Below are 24499 nucleotides of genomic sequence, written 5' to 3'. Positions count from 1 at the left end.
AGGGAGGAAGTTATGTGATGCTCATTTCCTTTGCACTGCAAATCCCAAAGTGTTTGCAGCCATTTGTACATGTGTCTGTGTGTGTTTGTATAGGTGGAGGTGGAGCAGGAGCAGGGAGATGCCAGAGGTCAGCAGGAAATTCCCATGTAAATAAAGGACTCCAGGAAGTACTGCTGCTATGATTAGCACACAGGCAGTGAAGGGAAGTATGGATATAAACAAGTAAACGTTGGGAACTTTGGCATGTGGAGGGCTATTAGAAATTCACTTGGTCCTTATTTCTAGTTCCAAATCAATTCAGACTGTTGATTTTGCTCTTTGAATTCTTAAAGGAGATTGTGCCATGCAGTGTTAGGTGTGTATGTGACTATGCATGTATTTGTGTGTTGCCTCACTTTAAAAAGATTTGAGCGGGCCTAAGGCTTTACTGGTACAGTAATATGTTCTAGTGTTTCACGGCTATTAATAGGCAGGAAGTTGATTTAAATAGAGCAATGTTTCAATCTGTAGCAAATTATTTGCCTGTGTGTTGAGGCAAGTTAACAGTGTGCCTGAAACCCAAATTCTTTGTATGTAGTCATCAGGCCTTCTCTTGATTTGAAGGGAGGTAAAAGGAATCTTTTTTGGCACCTTCCCCCTATTTCCTTCAGATATGAGAAATAGGGATATATCAAAGAAGGTGGAGAGGCCGGTGTTGAATGAAATTTTATTTTTTTAATTAAATTCTGTTTAAAAATGCTGTTAAAAGCGTTTGGAAATAATTTCATTTTGAAGCTCTGCCATGTCTATAACATATCAACAGCATCAGTTGAAAAGAGAAAAATTCAAATATCCAGATGTTCTGTCTATATTTTACTAAATATATGACTATTTGGGAACACCCAGGTATTTAGTAGTAGTCCAAACAAAATAAGAATTTTCCACTTTCTGTCTATTTTCTCTCTTCACTTTTTGACATCACCTTGGAGCAGGTGATGTTATATTTTCAGACTTTGTTTTCTAAATAACATGGCTCCTTTGCTTTAGGTATTTATAATAAGCTGCTCTGATGTCTACAGCTCCTACAGACCATGGAACAGAATCTAAGATTAAATGATCACTTCAGAATATAGACATATTTGTTAAAAGCTGTACTCTGAAAATATCTTGAGCTTTTGGATTAGTTCCCTCACCTCTGACGCACATGATCCAAATTATGCATGCAATAATGTGAAAATAGGGGCACCTGGGTGGCTCAGCTGGTTAAGCATCCGACTTCGGCTCAGGCCATGATCTCAAGGTTCATGGGGGGTTGAGCCCCACATCGGGTTCTGCACTAACAGTATGGACCCTGCTTGTGATTCTCTCTGTCTCCCTTTCTCTCTGCCCCTCCCCTGTGCTCTCTCTCTCTCTTTCACCCTCTCAAAAATAAATAAAAACTTAAAAAAATGAAATGTGAAAATAATGCTATTTTATATATAATATATAATACCCTCAGGGTATAAATAAATAAGTAAACTGGCCCCCACCTTCTGCCATCTATGTACTTAATTATTCCATCCCAGTAACATACAGAGCAATATCAGAATTGTTAACCTGCACTCCCATAGGACAGTTTTACCAACTAGGTACAGTGCTCATTTACAGTGTCTATTGCCTTAATCTTACAGATTCCTCTGATTTCCAAAGGTATGTAGCATCTGATTCTTCAGATGCTGATTTCATCAGTGAAACCATCTGGGCTTGGAGCTTTCTTTGGTAGAAAGATATTAATTATTGGCTGAATTAAAAAATAGATATAGGCCAGAGGCAGGATATATGGGGTGACTTAAATGGGTAAAGCTAGTCAAAGGGTACAAACTTCCAAACTTCTAGTTATAAGATAAAGAAGTCTTGGGGATGTAATATACATTATGGTGACTATAGTTAACAATAATGTGTTGTATATTTGAAAGTTGCTAAGACAGAAAATCTTGAAAGTTCTCATCACACACGCAAAATTATAACCATGTGTGGTGATGATGGATGTTAACTAAACTCACTGTGGTAATAATTTCACATCATATGCATAAATCAAATCATTATATTGTACACCTAAAATTAATGCAGTGTTATATATCAATTATATCTGAATAAAAAATAGAAATAGGCCTATTCAGGTTATTTATTTCTCCTTTTTTGAGTTTTGATATAGTTTGTGTCTTTCAAAGAATCAGTCTATTTCATTATGGTTATCCAGATTTGTGGACATAATATTCCATTATTTTCTTTTTATGTCCATAGGATCAATAATGATATCCCCTCTTTCTTTTCTGATATAGTAATTTGTGTCCTCTTATTTTTTTGGTTAGCTGGCTAGAGCTTTATAAACTTTACTGATCTTTTTCAAAAAAGTTTCTCAGTTTTTGGTTTCACTGAGTTTCTCTATTGATTTACTGTTTTTTAATTTAATTGCTTTCTGCCCTAATTTTTAAAATTACTTTTCCTCTGATTGCTGTAAGTTTAAATTACTCCTTTGCCTAGTTTCCTAAAGTAGGTGCTTAATTTACTGATTTTAGATCTTTCTTCTTTTCTAATATATGCATTCAGTGCTATAAATTTCCCTCTAAGCATTGCCTTTCCTGCATCCCACAAATTTTGATATGTTGTATTTTCATTTTCACTTAGTTCAACTAATTTTTAGTTTCTCTTAAGTACTTCTCTTTGACTCATGTGCTATTTAATCTCTAAATATTTTGGGATTTTGTTCAACTATCTTTCTGTTATGGATTTCTAATTTAATTTTTGTGGTCTGAGAGCATACTTTGTATAATTTCAATTTTTAAAAAAAAATTTTGGTGTGTTTTAGGCCCTGGATGTGGTCTATCTTGGTGAATGTTCTATGTGAGCCTAAGAAGAATGTGCACTCTTCTGTTGTTAGATGTATTCTATAAACATCAATTAGTGCAGATTGATGAATGGTGCTGTTCAGGTCAACTCTATCCTTACTAATATTCTGCTTTCTTGATCTATCAACTACTGAAGGAGGGTGTTGAAATCTCTAACTAAACAATGGATTTGTCCATTTCTCCTTGTAGTTCAATCAGTTTTTGCCTTGTATATGTTGATGCTTCTTGTTAGGCATATACACGTTAAGAATCGTTATGTCCTTTTAGGGGGGGTCTCGGTGGCTCAGTCAGTTAGCATCAGAGTCCCAATTTTGGCTCAGGGCATGATCTCATGGTCATGAACTCATGCTTGTGAGATTGAGCCCCACACTGAGCCCCAAGTCAGGCTCCACTAGGGGGGGGGGGAGCCTCTTTAAGATTCTCTCTCTGCCCCTCCCCTACTTATACTCTCTCTAAAAAAAAAAAAAAAAAAGAGTTGTTATGTCCTTTTAAATAACTGAATCTTGGGGCGCATGGGTGGCTCAGTCGGTCGAGCCTCCGACTTTGGCTCAGGTCATGATGTCATTGTTTGTGAGTTTGAGCTCCGTGTTGGGCTCTGTGCTCACAGCTCAGAGCCTAGAGCCTGCTTAAGATTCTGTCCGCCTCTCTCGGCCCCTCCTCCACTTGCCCTCTCTTCCTCTCTCTCAAAAATAAACATCAAAAAAAATTTTAAATAACTGAATCTTTTATCATTATGTAATGCCTCTTTTTCTCCCTGATAATTACATCTTTATTCTTATAAGTGAGTTTTTTGTCAGCAACATATAATTGCGTCTTGTTTTTTGTTTTGTTTTGTTTTTTATTCATGGTGACAATCTCTGTCTTTTAATTGGTGTATTTAAACCATTCACATTTGATTACCGATATAGTTGGATTAATATCTACCATATTTGTAACTTCTCTGTTTGTTGCATAGTGTTTGTTTCTTTTCCTCTCTGCCTTCTTCCTTTTTTAGACTCTTTGGCTTTAAGTGAGAATTTTATGATTCTATTTTCTCTACTCTATTAGTATATTAATTATATATTTTTTCATTTTTTTATGTTTTTGGTAAGGCTTCTGGTCAATAGTAGGCTATTAGTAGTTAGGGTCTTGGAAAGTCAAAAGTTATATGCAGGTTTTCAACTGTGTGTGTGGGGGGGGGGTGGGGGGGGGTGGGCAGCATCCCTAACCCTCCTGTTGTTCAAGGGTCAACTGTAGATTGTTACTATTACTGCTTTGAATGAAGAGTTATCTATTAGGTTAAGAATAAGAAAGAAAAGAATTTATTTTATCTTCATTTACTCCTTCTCTGACACTCTTCCATTCTCTGTGTAGACTTGAGTTTCTGACCTATACAATTTTCCTTCTTTCTGAAGAACTTCTTTTAACATTTCTTGTAGGTCAAGTCTCCTGGTGGTGAATTCCCTAATCTTTTTGTTTGTCTGAGAGAGAAAGTATTTCACTTTCACTTTTGAAGGATAATTTCTCTGGATTTAGAATTCTAGATTGGTGGATTTTTCTTTGAATGCTTTAAATATTTCGCTCTATTCTTTTCTTGCATATATGGTTTAAGAAGAAGAATCTGATGAAATTCTTGTTCCTCAGTAGGTAGGGTGTTTTTCTCCCTCTGGCTGTTTTTGAATTTTCCCTTTGTCTTTCTGCAGTATGAATTTGATATGTCCAGGTATAGATTTCTTGGTATTTGTTCTGCTTCTTCTCTGAGTGTCTTAGGTCTGTGGTTTGGTGTCTGTCATTAATTAAACAAAAATTCTTGACCATTAGCCCTTCAAATATTTCTTCAGCAGCTTTATTTCTTTCTTCATTTTGGTATTCCAATATGTGTATATTATGTTTTTTGAAATTGTTCTACGGTTCTTGAATATTCTTGTTTTTTAAAATTCTTTTTTTCTCTTTGCATTTCAATAATATTATTGAATTTTATTGAATATTGAATTATTGAATACTATTATTATATTCAATAATATTATCTTCAAGCTCACTGATTCTTTTCTCAACCACATGTACTTTATTGATAAGCCTACTGAAGGCATTTTTCATTTGTTTCAGTTTTTTTTTTTACTTTAATAATTTATTTTTTTCATGGACTTTCCACCTCTTTGCTTGCATCACTTATCTGTTCTTGCATGTTATCTACTTTTTCCATTAGAGCTCTTAGCATCTTAAGCATAGTTACTTTAAATTCCTAGTGTGATGATTCCCAAATCACTGCAATGTCTGGGTCCGGTTCTGATGCTTGCTTTGTCTCTTCAGACTGTTTTATTCTCCTTTTAGCATGACTTTTAAATTTTGGTTGAAAGGCAAACATAATGTGTGGGGTAAAAGAACTGAGATAAATAAATCTTTTGTGTTAATTTGCCTGGGGGTTGGGCTGTGATTAATGTTTGCTGTAGGTATCAGAGGCTTCGATTTCCACTAGTATACTTGTTTGTATCTCTCTCTCTGTCTTTGAGCTTCCATCAAAACTCCTTCTTGTATAGCCTCTGAGGCTTGCAGCTCTTTCAGCTATAATCCACTGTTATACTGGACACCTGCGATGTGGTGGCAAGGCAGGCGGACAGTGCACGTATTCTATTCTGTGATTAAGTCTCAGTCCTTTTGTGGGCCTCTGTCTCTGTGCCATGATCTTTACAAGTGTCTTTAAACTTTTAGTTTTCCCTTTGGATGAGACAGGAAGGCTAGAGGGGGCTGGACTGGGTAATTTCTCTTCCCCTACATTGGAGAAGGCTCTGATTTCCATTGCTGTGTCTCTGTGATGGAGAACACTCTGGGTCTAGTTCAGAATGATTACTTTTCCCCTCCCTCTGCCAGAAGCACAAAGGTTTTTTTTTTTTTTTTTTTTTTCCCCTTGGCTCTACATCATCGGAATCTGGTGGCGTTCCTGGAGCTGGAAACCTAAAATAATATGAGGAAGTCCCTAAGACTGTGGCCGCCAACAGTTTCTCTCTCACACTAGTCTAAACTCCACTTCCAGCCAATTCTTTGAAGTTACTCCTTACGTGTTTCTAACCATTGTGCGGCTCTTGCAGCTTCTGCTCCCAGTCAGGAGATCTCTGCTGTGATTCCCTGCATTCCCCTGTCTTTCCAGATTTTGGCTGGTGGTTTTCTCACTAACCTTAATTCTCTGATAGATCCGAGAAAACTTATTGACGTTCAGTCTGTCTAGGTTTTTCTTGTGGTAAGATGGGGGTGATGACTTTCAAGCTTTTTACCTGTCAGAGCTACAACCAAAACTCATTCCTATTTTTAAAAATTCCATCACTTGAAATATCAGGAAATGGAGACTCACTGTGGTTAAATGCGTGGCTGAATTCTTCTAACTCCTAAGCAGGTACTCTTCCCTTTACCATCCTGCCTCTGGTTGCTATTAACACATCTCACAAAATCAGCCTGGGGAACAGTGTGTGGGCAAAGCATATGGCAGAGCAGAGGGTGTGGCAGGAGAAGCAGGTGCACTGCTTTGAAAAAAAACAATACATTGAGATCTTGTAACAGAGAGTGCACATTAACAGCTGAGTATTGGCTTTAGGTTTACAAAAGGGTTCAGAAAAGGATTCTTTTATTAATAAACTGCTTTCACTGTGTGATTAAAAATTTGAAACTATTATATATTATATCAATATCTTTTGAATGCATTCAGAGTTCAACTCATGGTACTGAACACTCACTACGTATCAGTCACCATGCTAGAAGTTCTCACAGGGAAATGTTTTTGAATTCTAGTAACTTTGGAGACAGGTTCCCATCTTCAGTGTTTCCATTCTGCAGATTAGGAAAGCATGGTGCAGAGATATTTAAGGAGCTTATCCTTGACATGAAAAAAAACCCCAAAAAATTAGTGAGGTTGGATTCTAGTCTCCACTCTGCAACTAGTTAGTTATATAACCCTGAGTGAGTTTTTTAATCCCTCTGAACTGTATTTCACAAAGGGGATAAAAAATAATTATCTTCTGGAGTGATTTAGATAATGTATAAAAAACACTTATCACAACTTAATAATAACTAATTTATATGTAAATATTTATATATAGTAATTTATATACAAATCTGTTACTATAGGAATTATAATTAAAATGTTATGAATAATAGTGTTACTAATAAATTGATAGAGATTATAAAATTGAATAATAGAAATAAACTGTATTATATGGCCCCTTGTAGAAAAGAGCCAAGAACTTCATGAATCTTATAAATATGTTCAAAACTCTCTGTAGTTCTGCTAGATGTCACATGATCTTAGATGCCAAGAGAACCAATGTAAAAGTTAGGTTTTCCCTGGATGATAAGGCTGTTCAATTCAACATTTGTGGAAACATGTCCTTATCAAATTCCATCCCAAAGATGTTAAATTGAGGGGTGCCTGGATGACTCAGTCGGTTGAGTGTCCAACTCTTCTTGATTTCAGCTCAGGTCATGATCTCATAGTTTCGTGAGTTGGAGCCCCACATCGGGCTCTGCACTGGCAGCTCAGAGGCCTGCCTGGGACTCTCCCTCTCTCTCTCTGCCCCTCCCCATTCTCTGTCTCTGTCAATATAAATAAAATAAACTTTCAAAACAAAAGATGTTAAATTGAAGAGTATGTCAGGTGCAGGGTTTTTTTGATACAGTTCATGCAGAGTACAATAAGAAAGCTGGAAACTAGTGCTGGAATCAGCTATTATTGCTCTGGAAACCATTTCCAAATTCAATGGTTACAGATTTCACCATGAGTTCCTGAAATGGCTGTGTTCTGATGACTGGTTCTGGCAGTGAACTCTTTAGAAGAAATGCAAAGTATGGGGCAAATTTGAGGCAGCAGTATGGGAAAGATCAGCCTCACATGCTGGCTCTCAACTTGAGCCAAAGATTGTCAACAGAGACATGCAGGGAAAAGGGGCTACTCCACCCATTCCTTTGGGACAATGCATAATATAGATTGACCAGTGGGCAAAGAAGTAGGAAATATTCTAGAGGGTAACCGTGATTATGAGCTAATCTAGCAGAGTCCCAATAGAGCTACCATGAGACCAAAATCTGTCCTTGACCACTGTGGGCTATCTTCATTTGGGTTCCCGGCTTTGTTAAAGTGCCAGGCAGGATCACTCTAACAGAAGCCACTGGGGTGCCTGAGTAGCTTAGTCGGTTAGGCATCTGACTTGGGCTCATGTCATGATCTCACAGTTCATGAGTTTGATTCCTGTGTTGGGCTCTGTGCTGACAGCTCAGAGCCTGGAGCCTGCTTCGGATTCTGTGTCTCCCTCTCTTTCTGCCCCTCCTCCACTCACACTCTGTCTCTCAAAAAATGAATGTTAAAAAAAAAATTAAGGAGAGGCCACTATCACAGTCATCTGGTCACCTCCAAGGGGATCCTTAGGACCACAGAACCCCTCTTGGTAGCCATAAAATAGAGGACCTGTGTGATAGAAGAACACAGAAACAGCAACTTTGGGGAGAAGTGGGGTGACTAAGGGAGTCCAGTTGTTGGTGAAGGATGGGGTGCAAGTGAAAGTAACAAGCCTGGAAGTTATTCCAGGCAGCACAGCTTATGTAGTGAGCAATAAGAAACAATTTGGGAAGAACCCTCCAGCTAACCAACAGTTGTTGAGCTCAAGGATGTCTGCCTGGGACCAGTGTAGCCTGGTTCATTAAGGGTTAGAACCTCCAATGGCAACAAGTCCTTCAAATGGCCTCTGATCCATGGGCAGGTCTATCTGTGGCTAGGTAGAGCCATTGTGTGAGCTCCACATTGACTGATGTGGTGATACACATCTTCAGAGAGTTGACAAAGGGGCAATTTCTTCAAATACAAGACAAGGTCATAGTCTTTTTTGGGATAAGCCGCCTCGAAAGTCATCAAATAAAAATGGTGTTGGAGTAGTGGGGTATAATGCAGGTCAGGTGGCTCATAAGGCATTTCCTTTCAAGGGCAGGGGGTTTTCTATGCAAAATCTGTACTTATGTTGCCATGGAAACTGGACATGTTTTAAAATATCTAATCCAGAGATAATTATCAGTTATAAAGGAATTATGGAACAGGGCTATGAATGGTTTCCTTAAGAATTCAGGTTTCTTCTTACTTAAGGACTCCACAGATTCTGTATATTAGGTTATTTCCATTTTGCAGATAAGAAAACCATGGTTAACATATATTATGGAGCTTTTCTTTTGTATAAGTGAATAACTAATGAAATTTTATTCTAGTCTTTTTCTTTTAAAAACAATCTGTTAAAGTGCAATATAGAGGATGTTTATTTAAATTTTTTTAAATGTTTATTTTTGAGAGAGAGAGGGGAGAGAAAGAGAGAATGAATGAGTGGGGGAGGGACAGAGAGAGCGGGGACAGAGGATCTGAAGCGGGCTCTGCGCTGACAGCAGAGAGCCTGAGGAGGGGCTTGAACTCCTGAACCTTTAGATCATGACCTGAGCCAAAGTCGGACATTTAACTGACTGAAACACCCAGGCGCCCCAGGGGATGTTTATTTTAATTGACAAGACAGCACTGGCATGGCAGCAAATGTGTTTGCTTAAAAAAAAAAAAAAAAAAAAAAAAAAAAAAAAAAAAAAAAAAAGACAGGATGTCCCTTTCTAAATAAAATGTTCAAATTGTCTAAACTTAAACAGTATGCAGAATTCAAAAGGGAATAATTTTTGTGATGGTTAAAAATGAAATACAATAAGATACTGGTCTAAGCCAGCATTTCATACGTCACAGATAAGTCTTCTTATACAATGACAAGTCCAAGACCCAGAACCATGTAGTGTTAATTGAGGACTTTCTTCCTGTGCAACATACTCAAATCTAAACGACTGGTTCTCAAATGTGGTCTCAGACCAGTAGCATCAACACCACCCGGGAACTTGTTAGACATGCAAATTCTTGGGCCCCTATTCAATCCAGGACTTTGGGGGTGGAACCAGGAAATCTGATTAACAAACTGATTCACCTCTCCAGGTGATTCTGATGCACCTTAAAATTTGAGAACCACTGCTCTTAAACATTGCAGTAGGAAGGTCTCAGGTCCAACATGGCCTGAGCTACGATTCTGAGTCCATGAGATGGCAAAGTTCCAGGGGACTTCGCTCGAGTGGGATTGGTGTATGAAAATGGGATCAAACTCTACTGATGAGGTCAGTGCAATGTTGGCATCAACACATTTCCATAGATATGCAAATTATCAATGCCAAGAGAGTTTATTGCTCAAAGTTAGCCTCAATCTTCTGTTTCTGCTATTCCTAATCCTCCTTTTCCTAGGCCATTGGCAGAAGTTGCTATTGCTAAAGGAAAACTGGTTTACTTAAACCAGGGATCTTGGTCTTGTTACTATTGACATTTTATCGCGAAGAGCTGTCCTGTGCACGTTTAGTGGCCTCCGTGGCCTCTACCCACTACAAGCCAGAAGTAATTCCCATCCTCCTCTCCCCTCCCACTAAGGCGTGACAATCAAAAATGTTTCCAGATGTTGTCAAGTATCGCCTGGGGGCAAAACTACACCTCGTTGAGAACCATTGACTGAAACCAAAGCATTTCCTTCAAGGGAAGGATGTGGCAGGAAGAACAGGATTCCAGAAGTCCCCCTGGGGCAACTCACATTGTAGGACCGGCCATGCCTCTGTCTCCACTGTACCAACACTATCTGGGCGATGACCAGTGCGCAGAGGAAGATCAAGATCATCTCCACGTGCATGGACTCATGGCCCCGGTGCATCTTGTACATCCTTTCCTGCTGCAGGCTGGAACCAGCAAATGAGGTCATCTGAAAAAGGCCTCAACCCTTGCACAGTATATTTAGGAAAAAAAAAAAGTTTGGGCTCATAGAAAGCAATTGGAGGTTTCAAATGTGGGGGTTTTAAGCTTTGATTATAGTTTTCCTGGTTGTTTTTTTTAATTAAAAAAATTTTTTTTAATTTTTCCTTTTCTCCCAGGCTTGAGGAGGGGGCAATGGAGAGGAGGAACCTGAGTTCATCAGGGATACCGATTCCTCTCAGCCCTTAGCTTGCCTGTGTGGTTTTGGCCTCAGCCTTGTCCTTTCAAGTTAAGGGATGGGGCTGAAAAAATCACTGATGGGCTCTGGACAGACCTGCATACCAGTCCCATCGACACACAGTCTTGTGAAAGTGACTCATCCTCTCTGCAGCTCAGCTGCCTCCTTGCAAACTTAAAATAATGGCCCCTTGGTACTTCACAAGATTGTTCTCGAACTGCAAACCCCATGTTATTTTATTTGTTCTTAAATAAGGAATAATAATTATTATTAGATTACAATAAACTATGTTGAAAGGGCGGGCCTACTCCGGCCGACTCCATCTTGTTCTGTGTCCTTCACCTTGACCACACCTCCTCCCCTTGAGTAACCCCCCCCTCACCTGCCTAACAGGACTCGGACCCTTCCCCAGGACCCTTCCCCAGCCAATCGGCTGAGGCCATAGCCATTACCTCACCAACTGCCCCTAGGCCCCAATAAAACCTTTGTCCTTTTGAAGCTCGCTCTCTTTCCCTGGTATCTCACTGCTGCGGTGCAGGTAGGGGATTGAGCTCGAGCTAGCTCGAATAAAGGCTCTTTGCTTTTGCATCGGACTCAGCTCCCTAGTGGTCTTTGGGGATCACGAATTCTGGGCATAACAATGTAATATATTATCTAACATATAATATATAGATTATTAGATTAAATATGAAATTTCCATTTTCAAAAGTCAAAATAGTAAAATATGGTAATTTCAAGTAATTTTTAATATTTTGAAGTAAAAGGATATCCTGCAGATGGTGCTAATGGAGAGAATGTTATCCAAAGGCCTCCAGAAAACTCCTGAGTGAGCCGTATAAATTTTTTTTTTTTCATTATAAGGAGAAAGAGGAAGCCTAAGTATTATCTTAGGCGGGCATATTTAGATGATGGCTGAATGTTTCAGTTTTTAGTTGGACTCTTGGTTTTGCATAACGGTAGAGAAAACACTATAACAGTATGTCATCTGATTTAACTTCCTATAGCAGAAGTGGCTTCAAAGAAAGCTTAGAGCAGTGGATCTTGAATGTTGCTGTAAATTGGAAATCACTGGGGAGTTTTAAGTGTCTCAATGTCCAAGCTGTGGCCAGATCAATTAAATGACCATTTCTGTGTGTTATGGGCTGAACTGTGGGCTTCCCCACATTCATATGTTAAAGTCCTACCCCCCCTTCCCCACCAGTTACCTTAGAAGGTGACTGTATTTGGAGATAGGAACTTTAAGGAATAAGGTTAAATGCTGTCACTGGGTGGGCCCTAATCCAATCTGACGGGTGTCCTTAGAAGGAGATCCGGTTATAAACTCACACAGAGGGAAAACCATATGAAGATGCAGTGAGAAGGCGGCCATCTGCAAGCCAAGGAGAAGTGTCAGGAGAACCCAAATGTGCTTGATCTGGGACACCTTGATCTGGGACTTCTTGCCCCCAGAACTGTGAGGAAGTAAATTTCTGTTTAAACCACCTGGTCTGTGGTACTTGTTATGGTAGTTCAAGTTCCCAATGTGATTTTAAGATGCAGCCAAGATTGAGAACCACTGGGCTAGAGGAAGAGAGAGCAGTCCAGGGTCAAGATTAGGGCAACAGGGAAAATTATGAATGTTGCCAATCAAGTACTTTATAAATAGTGGTTAGCATTATCTTTGATCCCCAGTGGGGCACCATGAGTCACAAAATCTCTTTAAGTTTCTTTCCACTTATGACTAGATATGGTGTGAATTTAGTGTGCACATCAGAAAACACTGCAGAGCTGTGTCTGGGTGGCTCCGTTAAGCGTCTCTTGATTTCGGCTCAGGTCGTGATCTCACAGTTTTGTGAGTTTGAACCCCGAGTCAGGCTCTGTGCTGACAGTGTGGAGCCTGCTTGGGATTCTCTCTCTTTCTCTTTCTCCCCCTCCCCCACTCATGCTCTCTCAAAATAAATAAATAAAGAAAACCCCACAAACACTGCAGGGTAATACTCTGTGCCATAAGATTGTATAGCCTTTTAAAGGCACCCCTTGGGTATGTGGGTTGGGTTCTTCCCCCTTTACTAATAATTTATTTTTAAAAATTTTTAATATTTATTTATATTGAGAGTGAGAGTGAGAGTGAGAGAGAGAGAGAGAGAGAGAGAGAGAGCAGGGGAGGGGCAGAGAGAGAAAGAATCCCAAGCAGGCTATACTGCCAGCAGAGAGCCTGATGCAGGGCTTGAACTCACATGAAACATGAGATCATGACCTGAGCCCAAATCAAGAGTTGGACGCTTAACCTTATGGGAATGAGCCATCCAGGAGCCCCTTTACCATAACTTCTACAGCTACTCTAACGAGTAGAGAAGGACTAGGTGCCTCAGAAAAGGGCACTGAGGGTGCCCCCTGCTGGAGAACGTGTAGAAATGATCCTACAGAGCCTAGTAAATCTTCTTGCCTGAGGTCAGCTTCTTTGAGATGGAATCTTAGAACGGTAACGCTGGAAGGTACATTAGACGTACTGAAACCCCTACACTCATCAAATGAAGAAGATGAAGTCCCTATCAGGTAAACAACCTGAATAAAATTACATTGTTAATAGTCTTTGTGTTGGAAGCGAACTTAGGAAACACAAATGATTTCCAGAAGCTCATTAAAAAATACACTTGCTCCTCTGAAGAAATGGGACGTGAAGAAAAATAAAGGGGTACAAGAACTTATAGTTTTTACAGGCACAACAGCAAAATAACTATTTAATATTCTATTTAATGAAATGACTTTCAACTTAGGCCATGTAGATAGCAGAGTGAATTTATCATCAGCCTAAAATAAGACTTGCATGGATATAAAACAAAACATGCTTTGTGACATTCATCTATTATATATATAATTATATATAATGAAAACACTCATTGTATCATAGATAATGAAAACATCTCAAAATAACCTATGTGGATGTACTTTGAAGGTATCAAGTAGTATGCAAATGTAATAAGTATTTCCTATTTTGATTAGGAATACATTCATAATTGATTACCATAATGCAAAAAAGGAGGAACTTTTCATTTTTCATTTTTTTTGGTGCCCACAGGGCCCTACTGGCCCCATAGTAAGTACTAGAACACAGGGGAAATAGCATATAAAGAAAACCACATGTATCTTGTGTCTAAAATAAATACTAACTTGACACTGTCCTATTTTGAAGGACATATAAACCCAGCTTTGTGGGACTGCATGAATCACTGTAGGAAACAGATGAAATCCTTGCGGTTTGGTTTATCCTATCTTTGTGCATGCATGCTAAACTAACCCACCTTCTGTGCCCCGAGAAATTTACAAATAAATGATGGCTTTGTTTGATTTCTCAAACTGTTAAGGTGGAAATGTAATTTTTAGTTAAAATGTAAGTTTAAACAATTAAAAAAATTCTAATCACTTACTTCCATTCATCATCCGCAGAAAGCTTTGTGTGAGAGATCTGAAAAAAACAAAAAGAGCCCTTCTCAAAACTTCTTCATTTTTTCAGCTTGTATTTTACAGCATTACATGAGAAACTCAAGCCATGAAAAACAGTGATGTTTCCTAGTACTACAATAACTTAGGATGAAAACCCTAATAGAATATTTGCTTACGGAACTAAGACACACACACACACACACACCCCCCAAAAGAGTAATTAAGTTACTGTTAATAAATATTTGATTCTGCTCCTGTCAGAGAATCAGATGAGCCTCCATTCCTGTAGTTTATTTGGCAATTCAGTCGAGTTGTAGAGAGTGGCCTCCCAATAAGCAGTGTCCCCTTGGCTTTTGGGATATGAAATGTAAATCCTAAAAAGAAAATGATGCCTTAAATGATGCCAATGAGTAAATATCACCAAGTTCAAGGTTTTAGAGACCGAGCTGACCAGAGGCTCGACTTGTTTGGGGCATCTTTTGTGTCCTCCTGTTAATTTAATTCAAAGCCTGGCCCCAGGGAAGAGGGTAATCTGGCCTTGCCCTTGCAGACTGAGCTTGAGAACACAGAGACCAGGAAGTGTTTTCGAATGACCTACGGATTGTAGGCACATGCTGCCTTCCCTTGATCACTACTAATCTATTACATTTGGTCATTTGAAACCTTTAAGGCAATCCTTGAAAAGACATAATCTTATAACTTTCATGGAGAGCACAGACAGCTTAATCCCTAGTCCTATATGTTAAAAGCTAAAATCCCCAATGACAGCAAAGAAGGGAATGCAAATAAGACATTTGTTACACAAATCTGATATTAAGTAGGTGTTTTTTCTATATGTTTTATTCAAATGGCACCAGCAAATCTGACACATGGAATAAAAAAATAATGCCATCCATTCAATCTAGGATTTCTCTGACTTGGGGTAAACAGGTTTCATAATAAAAATCTGTGCTTCTGCCACAAGATTGAGGGGTTCCCTTAGAAGGGAGAATAACACAGCTAAGTAGAGGCTTAGGCAGTATTTGCACAATGCCAGGACTTGCCAGATAATGCCAGGAAGGAGGATAATGCCAGGAAAGAGGAAATGGGTGAAGCAGCAGGTGATGCTGGCAGCTTCTCTATGGTTCCCTGCTTCTGGGTGATCCCATCAGGTGGTCCCTGATATTCAAATGGTGGTCAAAACAACTGGAGAGCCTCAGGAGGTCCACTGAGAGGGCTAGTTGAATCTTTAGACCCCAGGGTTTCCCCAGCCCCATCTTCTCTTAGGGACAGTGAGGTATCTGGCTTGGGGCTGGGCTGGGACAGGCAGAGACAGTAGGGGGAAAAGGCACAGTGCTTGTGCATTCACTCCAGCCCTGGATGTGTCCATTTACTGTGCCTCTCCCACAACCCTTCACCCCACATCTGGGGCCAACAGGGAATCAGTGGGGCACAATCACTTTATTACTGTGGGCAGAGGACCCTGGGTGCCTATGGGCTGGGGGTTGGGGGTTGGGACACATGGGGTGGGTTGGGAGGTGGCCCTTGCACTCTCCTGTTTCTGGCTATCCCCCCATTGCAGGGCTGAGGGCAAAAAGCAGCATCCCTGGGGTTGGGGAGAATAAGGTCCTCTGAGCACTGGGATCTTCCAGGAGCATGAGGACATTACTGCTCGTTGCTGAGCTCCTGCCTACCACCTGCCAGGAGAGTCCACCATTGGTTTCTGAGAACAGCTGAAAGTTGTTGCCTCTGGGGAGTGAAAATCAAGAATGGGGAAGATGGAGTGGTGATGGGGTCCCACTTAAGTCTTGTAGAACTCTTTGACTCTTTAAATTGTAGATATACAGAATTTTAATAAAAATTAACATTAAAAAGAAAACATTTCCATAAGATAGTTTTCACTTAAAAGTATGACAAGGAACTCCGATGATACAAATGTTATTCCTCTTAATTAAGTTGCTGAGTTCCCTACATCTTGTATCCTGATCTTTTGCCTTTGTTTCTCTCTTATTTTCAGCTTCATTATTTTCCATAATTTTATCTTCTACATCACTGATTTGCTGCTCTGCTTCATTCATCCTCAACATCATGGCATCCATTTGAGATTGCATCTCGGTTATAGCATTTTTAATTTCAGCCTGACTAGATTTTAGTTCTTTTATCTCTGCAGAAAAGGATTCTCTGGTGTCTTCTATGCTTTTTTCAACCCCAGTTAGAATTCTTATAATCGTGGTTTTAAATTCTAGTTGAGACATCTTAATTATATCAGTGTTGATTAAATCCCTTGCCATCATTTCTTCCTGTTCTTTCTTTTGGGGTGAATTCCTCTGTCTTGTAATTTTGGAGGTAGAAAAAAATAATGAAATAAAATAAAAATAAAAAAGAAAACAAACATTAAATAAAGGAAGCTAGATCCTCACTATGTTTTGGTTTGATAGTTAAGAGAAGCTTGATAGAAAAGAGAAAAAAGAGAAAAGAAAAAAAATTAAAAGAAGAAATTAAAAATTAAAAAAATTAAATAATTAAATAGAATTAAATAAAAGAATAAAATTAAAAATTTGCTCTTTCTGTATTTAAGAAAAAAAAAGAAAATAAAAAAAACCAACATAAACAAAAACAGAAGCAAAGAAAATGAATAAACAAATGAACAAACAAAAAGAAACCCAAATGAAGCTCAATCCGGTTTCCCACAGAACTGAAACTCTGCAGCACAAAATGATCCATATACTAAGTGGGTGGAAGAGATCTTGTCTTCTGGGGGAGAGACCTGCTGCTCTGCTTCTCAGGCTGATTTTTCCTAGTGGAGATGATATGATACTCTATGTGGAAAACCCAAAAGACCACCAAAAAATTGCTAGAATTGATCCATGAACTCAGCAAAGTCACAGTATATAAAATCAATGTCTAGAAATCTGTTGCATTTCTATATACCAATAATGAAGCAGCAGAAAGAGAAATCAAGGAATTGATCCATTTATAACTGTACCAAAAACCATATGATACCTAGAAATAAACCTAACCAAAGAGGTAAACGATCTGTATGCTAAAAACTATAGAAAGCTTATGAAAGAAATTGAAGAAGACACAAAAAAATGGAGAAACATTTCATGCTCACGGATGGGAGGAAGAAACTTTTTTTTTTTAATATTATTTATGGGGGGGAGGGGCACAGAGAGAGAGAGGGAGTGAATCTTAAGCAGGCTCCATGCTCAGCGCAGAGCCAGACACAGGGCTCAATCCCACAACTGTGAGATCATGACCTGAGGTGAAATCAAGAGTCGGACACCTAACTGACTGAGCCATACAGGTAGGTGTCCCAAGAACAAACACTGTTCAAATGTCCATACCACCCAAAGCAATCTACACATTCAACGCAATCCCTATCAAAATAACACCATCATTCTTTATAGAGGTAGAAAAAACTACTCTAAAATTTGTATGGAACCAGAAAAGACTTTGAATAGCCAAAGTAATGTTGAAAAAGAAAACCAAAGCTGGAAGCAATCACAATCCCGGACTTCAAGCTGTATTACAAAGCTGTAATCATCAAGATAGTATGGTACTGGCACAAGAACAAACACATAGATCAATGGAACAGAATACAGAACTCAGAAATGGACCCACAACTATATGGCCAACTAATCTTTGACAAAGCAGGAAAGAACATCCAATGGAAAAAAGACAGTCTCTTCAGCAAATTGTTCTGGGAAAACTGGACAGCAACATGCAGAAGATTCATTTTTCTTACACTATACAATAAATTCAAAATGGATGAAAGACCTTAATGTAAGACAGGAAACCATCAAAATCCTAGAGGAGAACACAGGCAGCAACTTCTTTGACCTTGGCTGCGGCAACTTCTTACTAGACATGTCTTTGGAGGCAAGGGAGACAAAAGTAAAAATGAACTACTGGGACCTTATCAAGATAAAAGCTTCTGCACAGTGAAAGAAACAACAAAACTAAAAGGCAACCAACAGAATGGGAGAAGATATTTGCAAATGACATATCTGATAAAAGGTTAGTATCCAAAATCTATAGAGAACTTACCAAACTCAACACCCAAAAAACAAATAATCCAGTGAAAAAATGGGAAGACATGAATAGACACTTTTTCAAAGAAAACATCTAGCTGGCTAATAGACACATGAAAAGATGCTCAACATCACTCATCATCACGGAAATACAAAAAAAAAACCACAATGAAATACCACCTCACACATGTCAGAATGGCTAAAATTAACAACTCAGGCAACAACAGATGTTGGCGAAGATGCAGAGAAAGGGGAACCCTTTGGCACTGTTGGTGGAAATGCAAACTGGTGCAACCACTCTGGAAAACAGTATGGAGGTTCCTCTAAAAGTTAAAAACAGAGCTACCCTATGACCCAACAATTGTACTACTATTTATCCAAAGGATACAAAAATGCTGATTTGAAGGGGCATATGCACCCCAATGTTTATAGCAGCGCTATTAACAATTGCCAAATTATGGAAAGAGCCCAAATGTCCATTGACTGATGAATGGAAAAAGATGTGGTATATGTATACAATGGAATATCCCTTGGTGATGAAAAAGAATGAAATCTTGCCATTTGCAACCACGTGGATGAACTAGAGTGTATGATGCTAAGTGACATAAGTTAGTCAGAGAAAGACAAATATCATATGATTTCACTCAAATGTGGGACTTAAGAAACAAAACAGATGAACATAGGGGAAGGGAAGGAAAAATAAAATGAGATAAAAACAGACAGAGAGGCAAACCATAAGAGACTCTTAATATAGAGAACAAACAGGGTTGCTGGAGGGGAGGTGAGTGGGGGGATGGGCTTAAATGGGTGATGGGCATTAAGGAGGGCACTTGTTGGGATGACCATTGGGTGTTATATGTAAGTGATGAATAACTAAATTCTACCACTACTGCACTATATGTTAACTAGCGCTGATGAGGAAAACTGGCCTTCTCATGCCCTTCAGGTGTGTTGTGTACATTAAAACAGTTTCTCCAGAAAGAAATTTGGCAGGGCATGTCAAAATCTAAAGTGTTTGTTTATTCTATGTAGAATAGCGTAAGAATAATCTCTCACAAAATGAAGAGACAAATACACAGGGAAAGTGACACAGGTGTTTACATAGTTTTATTTATAATATTGAGAAATTGGCAACAATCTATGTGTCAACCCATGAGGGATTGGTTAATGAGTTATGATATATCTATAACAAAGGAAATCAATTGGCTCTTTAAAATGATCATGCAGATCCATATTTATTGACATAGAAATATTTCCATGACATATTTTAAGAGAAAAAGCATGCTTTGAAAACAGTTGTCTAAAATATAAGCCTATTAATGTAATTATACAGTTACGTAGAATAAAGAAACATCCAGAAGAAAGAGATATCCAGAGCAGTCACCAAAATGCTAACAGGAATGATCCATGGGTGCTGGTGTATATTGGAATATTTATTCCTTTTTTATATTTGTCCATATTGAATATATTCTGCATGAACATATGTCATTTAAATTTTTTTTTTTTGATGTTTATTTTTGAGAGAGAGAGCACAAGCAGGGGAGTGGCAAAGAGAGGGAGGGAGACACAGAACCCAAAGCAGGCTCCAGGCTCCAAGCTGTCAGCATAGAGCCCAACACAGGTCTTGAACCCATGACTCCAGAGATAATGACCTGAGCCGAAGTCGGATGCTTAACCGACTGAGCCACCAATGTGTCCCTGAATATATGTCACTTAAAAGAATTTAAGATGTCATTTTGATTCTGCTTCTCCTTTCCCCTGCCTCCTTGTCTATCAATTGCCAAGTCTTTTTTCCCCTGCAGGACATTCCTGTTTACCTCTCCTCCCCTTTAACTCCCTTCTGAGCTTCAGATTCTTGTATCCACATGCCTTCTACATATCTCCACTTGGATGTCCCTCAGACACACAAGCTCAAGCTGCCCCAAACTGAGCATAGTAATTTCCCTCTAACTTGGTTCCATCCCAGTGCCCCCCTCTCACTCAGTAGCCCTACATCCCACGTAACCAGTTGTTCAAAACAGAAATATGGGATGCCATTCTTGACCTTAATCCTCCACTTCCAACCCAGTACCCTCCTGCAGACCTTACCCAAATACTTGGCGAACCACTTCTTTCCACCTCAGTGGCCTCTATGCCAACCATTGTTCCTTCATTCAACAAACATCTATTGATTACATCCTGGGTACCAGGCACTGGGGTAAGAGCTGCCATACCATAAAAGTGAATAAGACATACAAGTTTCCTGTCCTCATGAATTGGGTCTTGTGCTCTAGAGAAAGTGTGGACAATGACCAAGTAAAGAAAACAATGACCTAATGTGGTAAATTCTATGAAGAAGCTAAACAGAATGTGTGATAAAGAATAACCAGCATGGGGAGGGGCTGTTACTCGTTAGACTGGTTGGCAAGGCCTCCCTGAGCCTGAGGACGGATCCAACCTGGTGCGCAGAGGGTTCTCTTCTTCCAGGGGGGCTCCTACCTCCACTCCTTTTCTCCCTTCAAACAGTGAGGGTGATCCAATGAAAAGCAAACTGATCACATTTCTTCCCCCGCTCAAAACACAAGTGGCTGCCCTTGTCCCTAACATAGCTCCTGTGGCCCTTTCCAGCTTCTTTTCTTTCCATTGCCCCTGCACAGCCTCTGCTCCAGCCAAGCAGAACTTTTCTGTCCCCTGAATGCTTTTCCTCCACTTTTTTTTTTTTTTTTTTTTTTTGCTTTTCAAACCCCCTTTCGGGATGCCCTGGACTCTGCTTCCTCCAAGAGCCTTTTGGGTTAGGCCTCTCCAGTGGGTCCATTGTCCACTGAACACTGTTACCCCATGGCATGGTCATCGGTGATTTATTACTTGTCTTACTCCACCACTGAATACTCCCTGTCTGGTAACATTGCACACTCAGTCAATACACAGTTGACTTTTGAACAATGCAGGGGTTAGGAGCACCAATCCCCCCACAGTCAAAAATCTGTGTAAAACTTTTGACTCCCTGGGACTTTACTACTAATAGCCTACTGTTGACTAGAAGCCTTAGCAATAACATAAATAGCCGATCAACACATATTCTGGATGTTATATGTATTGTATACTGTATTCTCACAAGAAAGTAAGGTAGAAAAAAACATGTTATTAAGAAAATCGTAAGGAAAAATGCATTTGGAGTACTGCCCTGTAAATAATCTGTGTGTAAGTGGATCTGTGCAGTTCAATCCTGTGCTGTTAAAGGGCTAACTGTATTTGAAAACTGCCTCCCTCTTAGTGCCAGCCCTCATCATTTCTTACCTCAGCTGCTGCCTCCAAATTAGTTTCCCCACTTTCAACTCTTCACAAAAATCCATCTGTTAGAAAAATATCGCTAAAATGAGTGGCAAAACCAGAACAGTAAACTCAAACTACTGCTATCCCTGGGACATATGTGAGCAGGAGCTAAGGATGTTAGGCTTGGAGAGCTGTGTTCAGTGATATGGAATCCATATCACTGGGCAAGGACAAAACTTCCACGGATGGAGCGGTAGGGAGGGGCTGTGTCTGGCCTACTACAAGGTAGAGAACAGTGTTGAGGCAGAGATGGGTCCTCTGGGGAAATCAAAGCCTGCAAAGCAGGCCTCAGACAAGCAGAAAAGAGAACTGCCGAGTCCATGCTGTCTACTCTCTTGCACCCTAACTTTGAGGAGTCTCAGGAGCACATAGGGTGTAGCTGGCTTCCTAGGCCACAGGGAGAAGGAGGATGGGGAATAGGGAGGGGGTGTTTGGCACAAAGAGGTACACAGGGAGCTGGGCAGACTAGAGTCCCAGATCATGAGGTTATATGTTTATTATTTATTCACTTATTTGTCCAATAAACATTCCCGAGGCCCTGCCATTTGCCAGACTCTGTGCTTCGTTCTGGAAATACAGTAGCCAGCAAAGCAGAACAAGGGGGGATTAAGGGACAAGCTCTGAGTTGCTCCCAGGACAGAGTTAACAGGGGACCACACCTCCTGAGGGCAGTGGGCAAGGCAGCTATGGCACCCTTAAGGGAGAGCCAACATCAGCTGCAGAAGTGACTCTGCCAGTCTTCTGCCCTTCCCAGCACGCAGACTTCTTCATCCATAACGCTCTGTGAACGATCTGATCTGGGTTTGAAACCAGCAAGTAAGTCATGGAGTTCCCTTATAGCTTCCCCATGTTAGAGAATAAATCTCCAATGCATAGCATGATACAAAACTTGCCATAACCCAGCTTTCTCTTCCTACAAGCCTTCATGAACCCTGGATTTCTGCCAGGGTCATAGTGAATATCCACTCTCACCCCCACCTTTCTCCATGGTCATTTCCCACCCCCCACCCCCAAATTTTTTTCACCTCCAAGTAATTTGGTATTCCCATTTCCTGCATGGAGAATTCTCATTTCCTCTCATGGCCACATGGAATCTCACCCATCCCCCTGAGGCCCAGCTCAAAAGCCCAGCCACCCCCATCCGCCCAGTCAGCCTTGCCCACCCTCCCTACCAGAAGCAATTCCTCGCTTCCTAGAAATCCTACAAACTTCACTTGAACAGTAATTTCTTTGGGGACAGTAATTTCTTCCTACCCTCTATGAGTTATTTTGTCCTTGTTATACTGGGATGTGAGTTCCCAGAGGAAAGGTCTACCTCTAACTGTATCCCCGTATCCCAGGAGGAGCACAGTTCCTGCTATGTGATCATGGCCTAAGAATCATCTATAAATGAAAAATAGTAATGACGGGGTTTGAAATCACCATGGGAAACCTAGAGGGGATAGCTAGCCTACAGATTCTCAAAGCTTGAGCATCAGCACCTCCTGGGAAATAGTATGACTTGCAAAATGATGAGGCATTATCCCAGAGGTCAAGAATTAAAAACCCTGGGGGCAGAGTCCAACCATCTGCTTTTTACCTAGCTTTCAGAGTGATTCTGATGCTCGCTGCAGTTTGAGAACCATACAGTCAAGCCTGATGTACACCCAGCACCCTTCAGCTGTCCTCTTCCTTCACCTGGGCCCTGGGGCTTCTGTCGGGGAGCTGGAAGGAGAGAGGGGCAACCAGTACTGAAAGCAGGGAATGGACAGGGATGAGTCGGATAAAGCTCATTCTGGAGGAGACGGAGTGGGGGAGGCGGGGTAAGGGAGGGGAAAATGAGGAGTAGGGGATGAGAAGGGAGAGGAGCGGGAGAGGGAGAGAGAAATGGAGAGGAGTTCGGCTCCCGTGGGGTGGGGTAGGGAGAGGCGACGCCACGAGCACCTTCCAGAAAGGTCATCCGTGCCGCGGCGGGGGACTCGGAGACCAGTCCGTGCGGCCACCCAGCCCCCGCGTGAGCCTAGGCACCCTGGCCCCGTGTCCCCCCGCCTGCGCCCGGCGCCCGGTACCTGCTCGTGCTGGGGAGGCGCCTCCGGCCCCGGCGCCGCCTCGCGCACCGGGGCCCCCGCGGCCCCCGCGGCCCCCGCGGCCCCCGCGGCCATGCCTCCGCCGCGGCGGCTCCAGCGCCCCGCGGGCCGGGGAGGGTCTCCGGGAGGCCGCTGGGGGACGCCCTTTCCGGCGCGAGCGCCGGGTGCCATCTGAGCCTGCGGCGGCCCCGCCCCGGGCCGTGCGCCTCCCCTTCGCCCTGCGCCCGCGTCCCACCCTCCTCCTCGCTGAGGAGACCCTTTGGGGATCTTCCCCTCTGCAGACAAGCAGTGGTCGGCCATCGCGGCTCGTACGACATCCTGCGCCCCGCCCTGTGGGCTGGATAGGGGCCGGCGGTTTTATCACCAGGACGCAGGGCTGGAGGCCGGCTCGGAAGTAGGTAGGAAGAGATGTGGGGCGTACGGAGAGTGAGAAATGGAGGTGAGAGAGGGAGCGGGGGGTCGTTTTCTCCTCCGCCCCTTTCCTCAGAAGCCTTCACCCGAAGGTGGGAGTTCAGGTGGCTGTCCAAATCCTGGGAGACCAGGAGCCAGCTACACCCTATGTGTTCCCGAGACTCCTCAACCTCTGTTGCATCTCCAGTGGCGTTCCTGTCCCAGGGCCCATAGCCCCTTCTTTCCTCTTATCTGCAGTTTTAATAATTTGGACAGGTCCCTGGTGAAGTCACACCTAGCACCTCCAAAGATGATGGCGGGGGGGGGGGGGCGGGGGGGCGGGAAGAGAGAAGATGGAGCCTCTAGGCCCGGGTGCACTTCCCCCTGGGAAATCATTCCCAGCTTGCCTTTGTCCCCCCCCCCCCCCCCCC

The 24499-nt window shown here is 41.4% G+C and overlaps 1 protein-coding gene across 4 annotated transcripts in view; it reads right to left on the bottom strand.

Moving 5' to 3' along the window:
• The window catches only part of RNF175 (ring finger protein 175), a 47835-nt gene extending 24082 nt beyond the window's left edge, over positions 1-23753 (bottom strand). For 2 of the 4 annotated variants that reach the window (XM_042935254.1, XM_042935255.1), the window contains exons 1-3: positions 23661-23753; positions 14272-14309; positions 10472-10613 (exon numbers count right to left, since the gene is read on the bottom strand). In XM_042935254.1, coding sequence (XP_042791188.1) covers positions 10472-10613; positions 14272-14309; positions 23661-23753 — 273 coding nt within the window. Of the gene's footprint in view, positions 1-10471; positions 10614-12069; positions 12234-14271; positions 14310-21576; positions 21617-23660 lie in introns of those variants that run through there. The other 2 variants (XM_042935256.1, XM_042935258.1) reach the window with 2 other exon arrangements.
• Positions 23754-24499: the final 746 nt, after the last annotated feature.

Source organism: Panthera leo, chromosome B1, assembly GCF_018350215.1.
Source record: "Panthera leo isolate Ple1 chromosome B1, P.leo_Ple1_pat1.1, whole genome shotgun sequence".
Classification (NCBI taxonomy): Eukaryota; Metazoa; Chordata; class Mammalia; order Carnivora; family Felidae; genus Panthera; species Panthera leo.
This window is presented reverse-complemented; position numbering and strand designations above follow the sequence as displayed.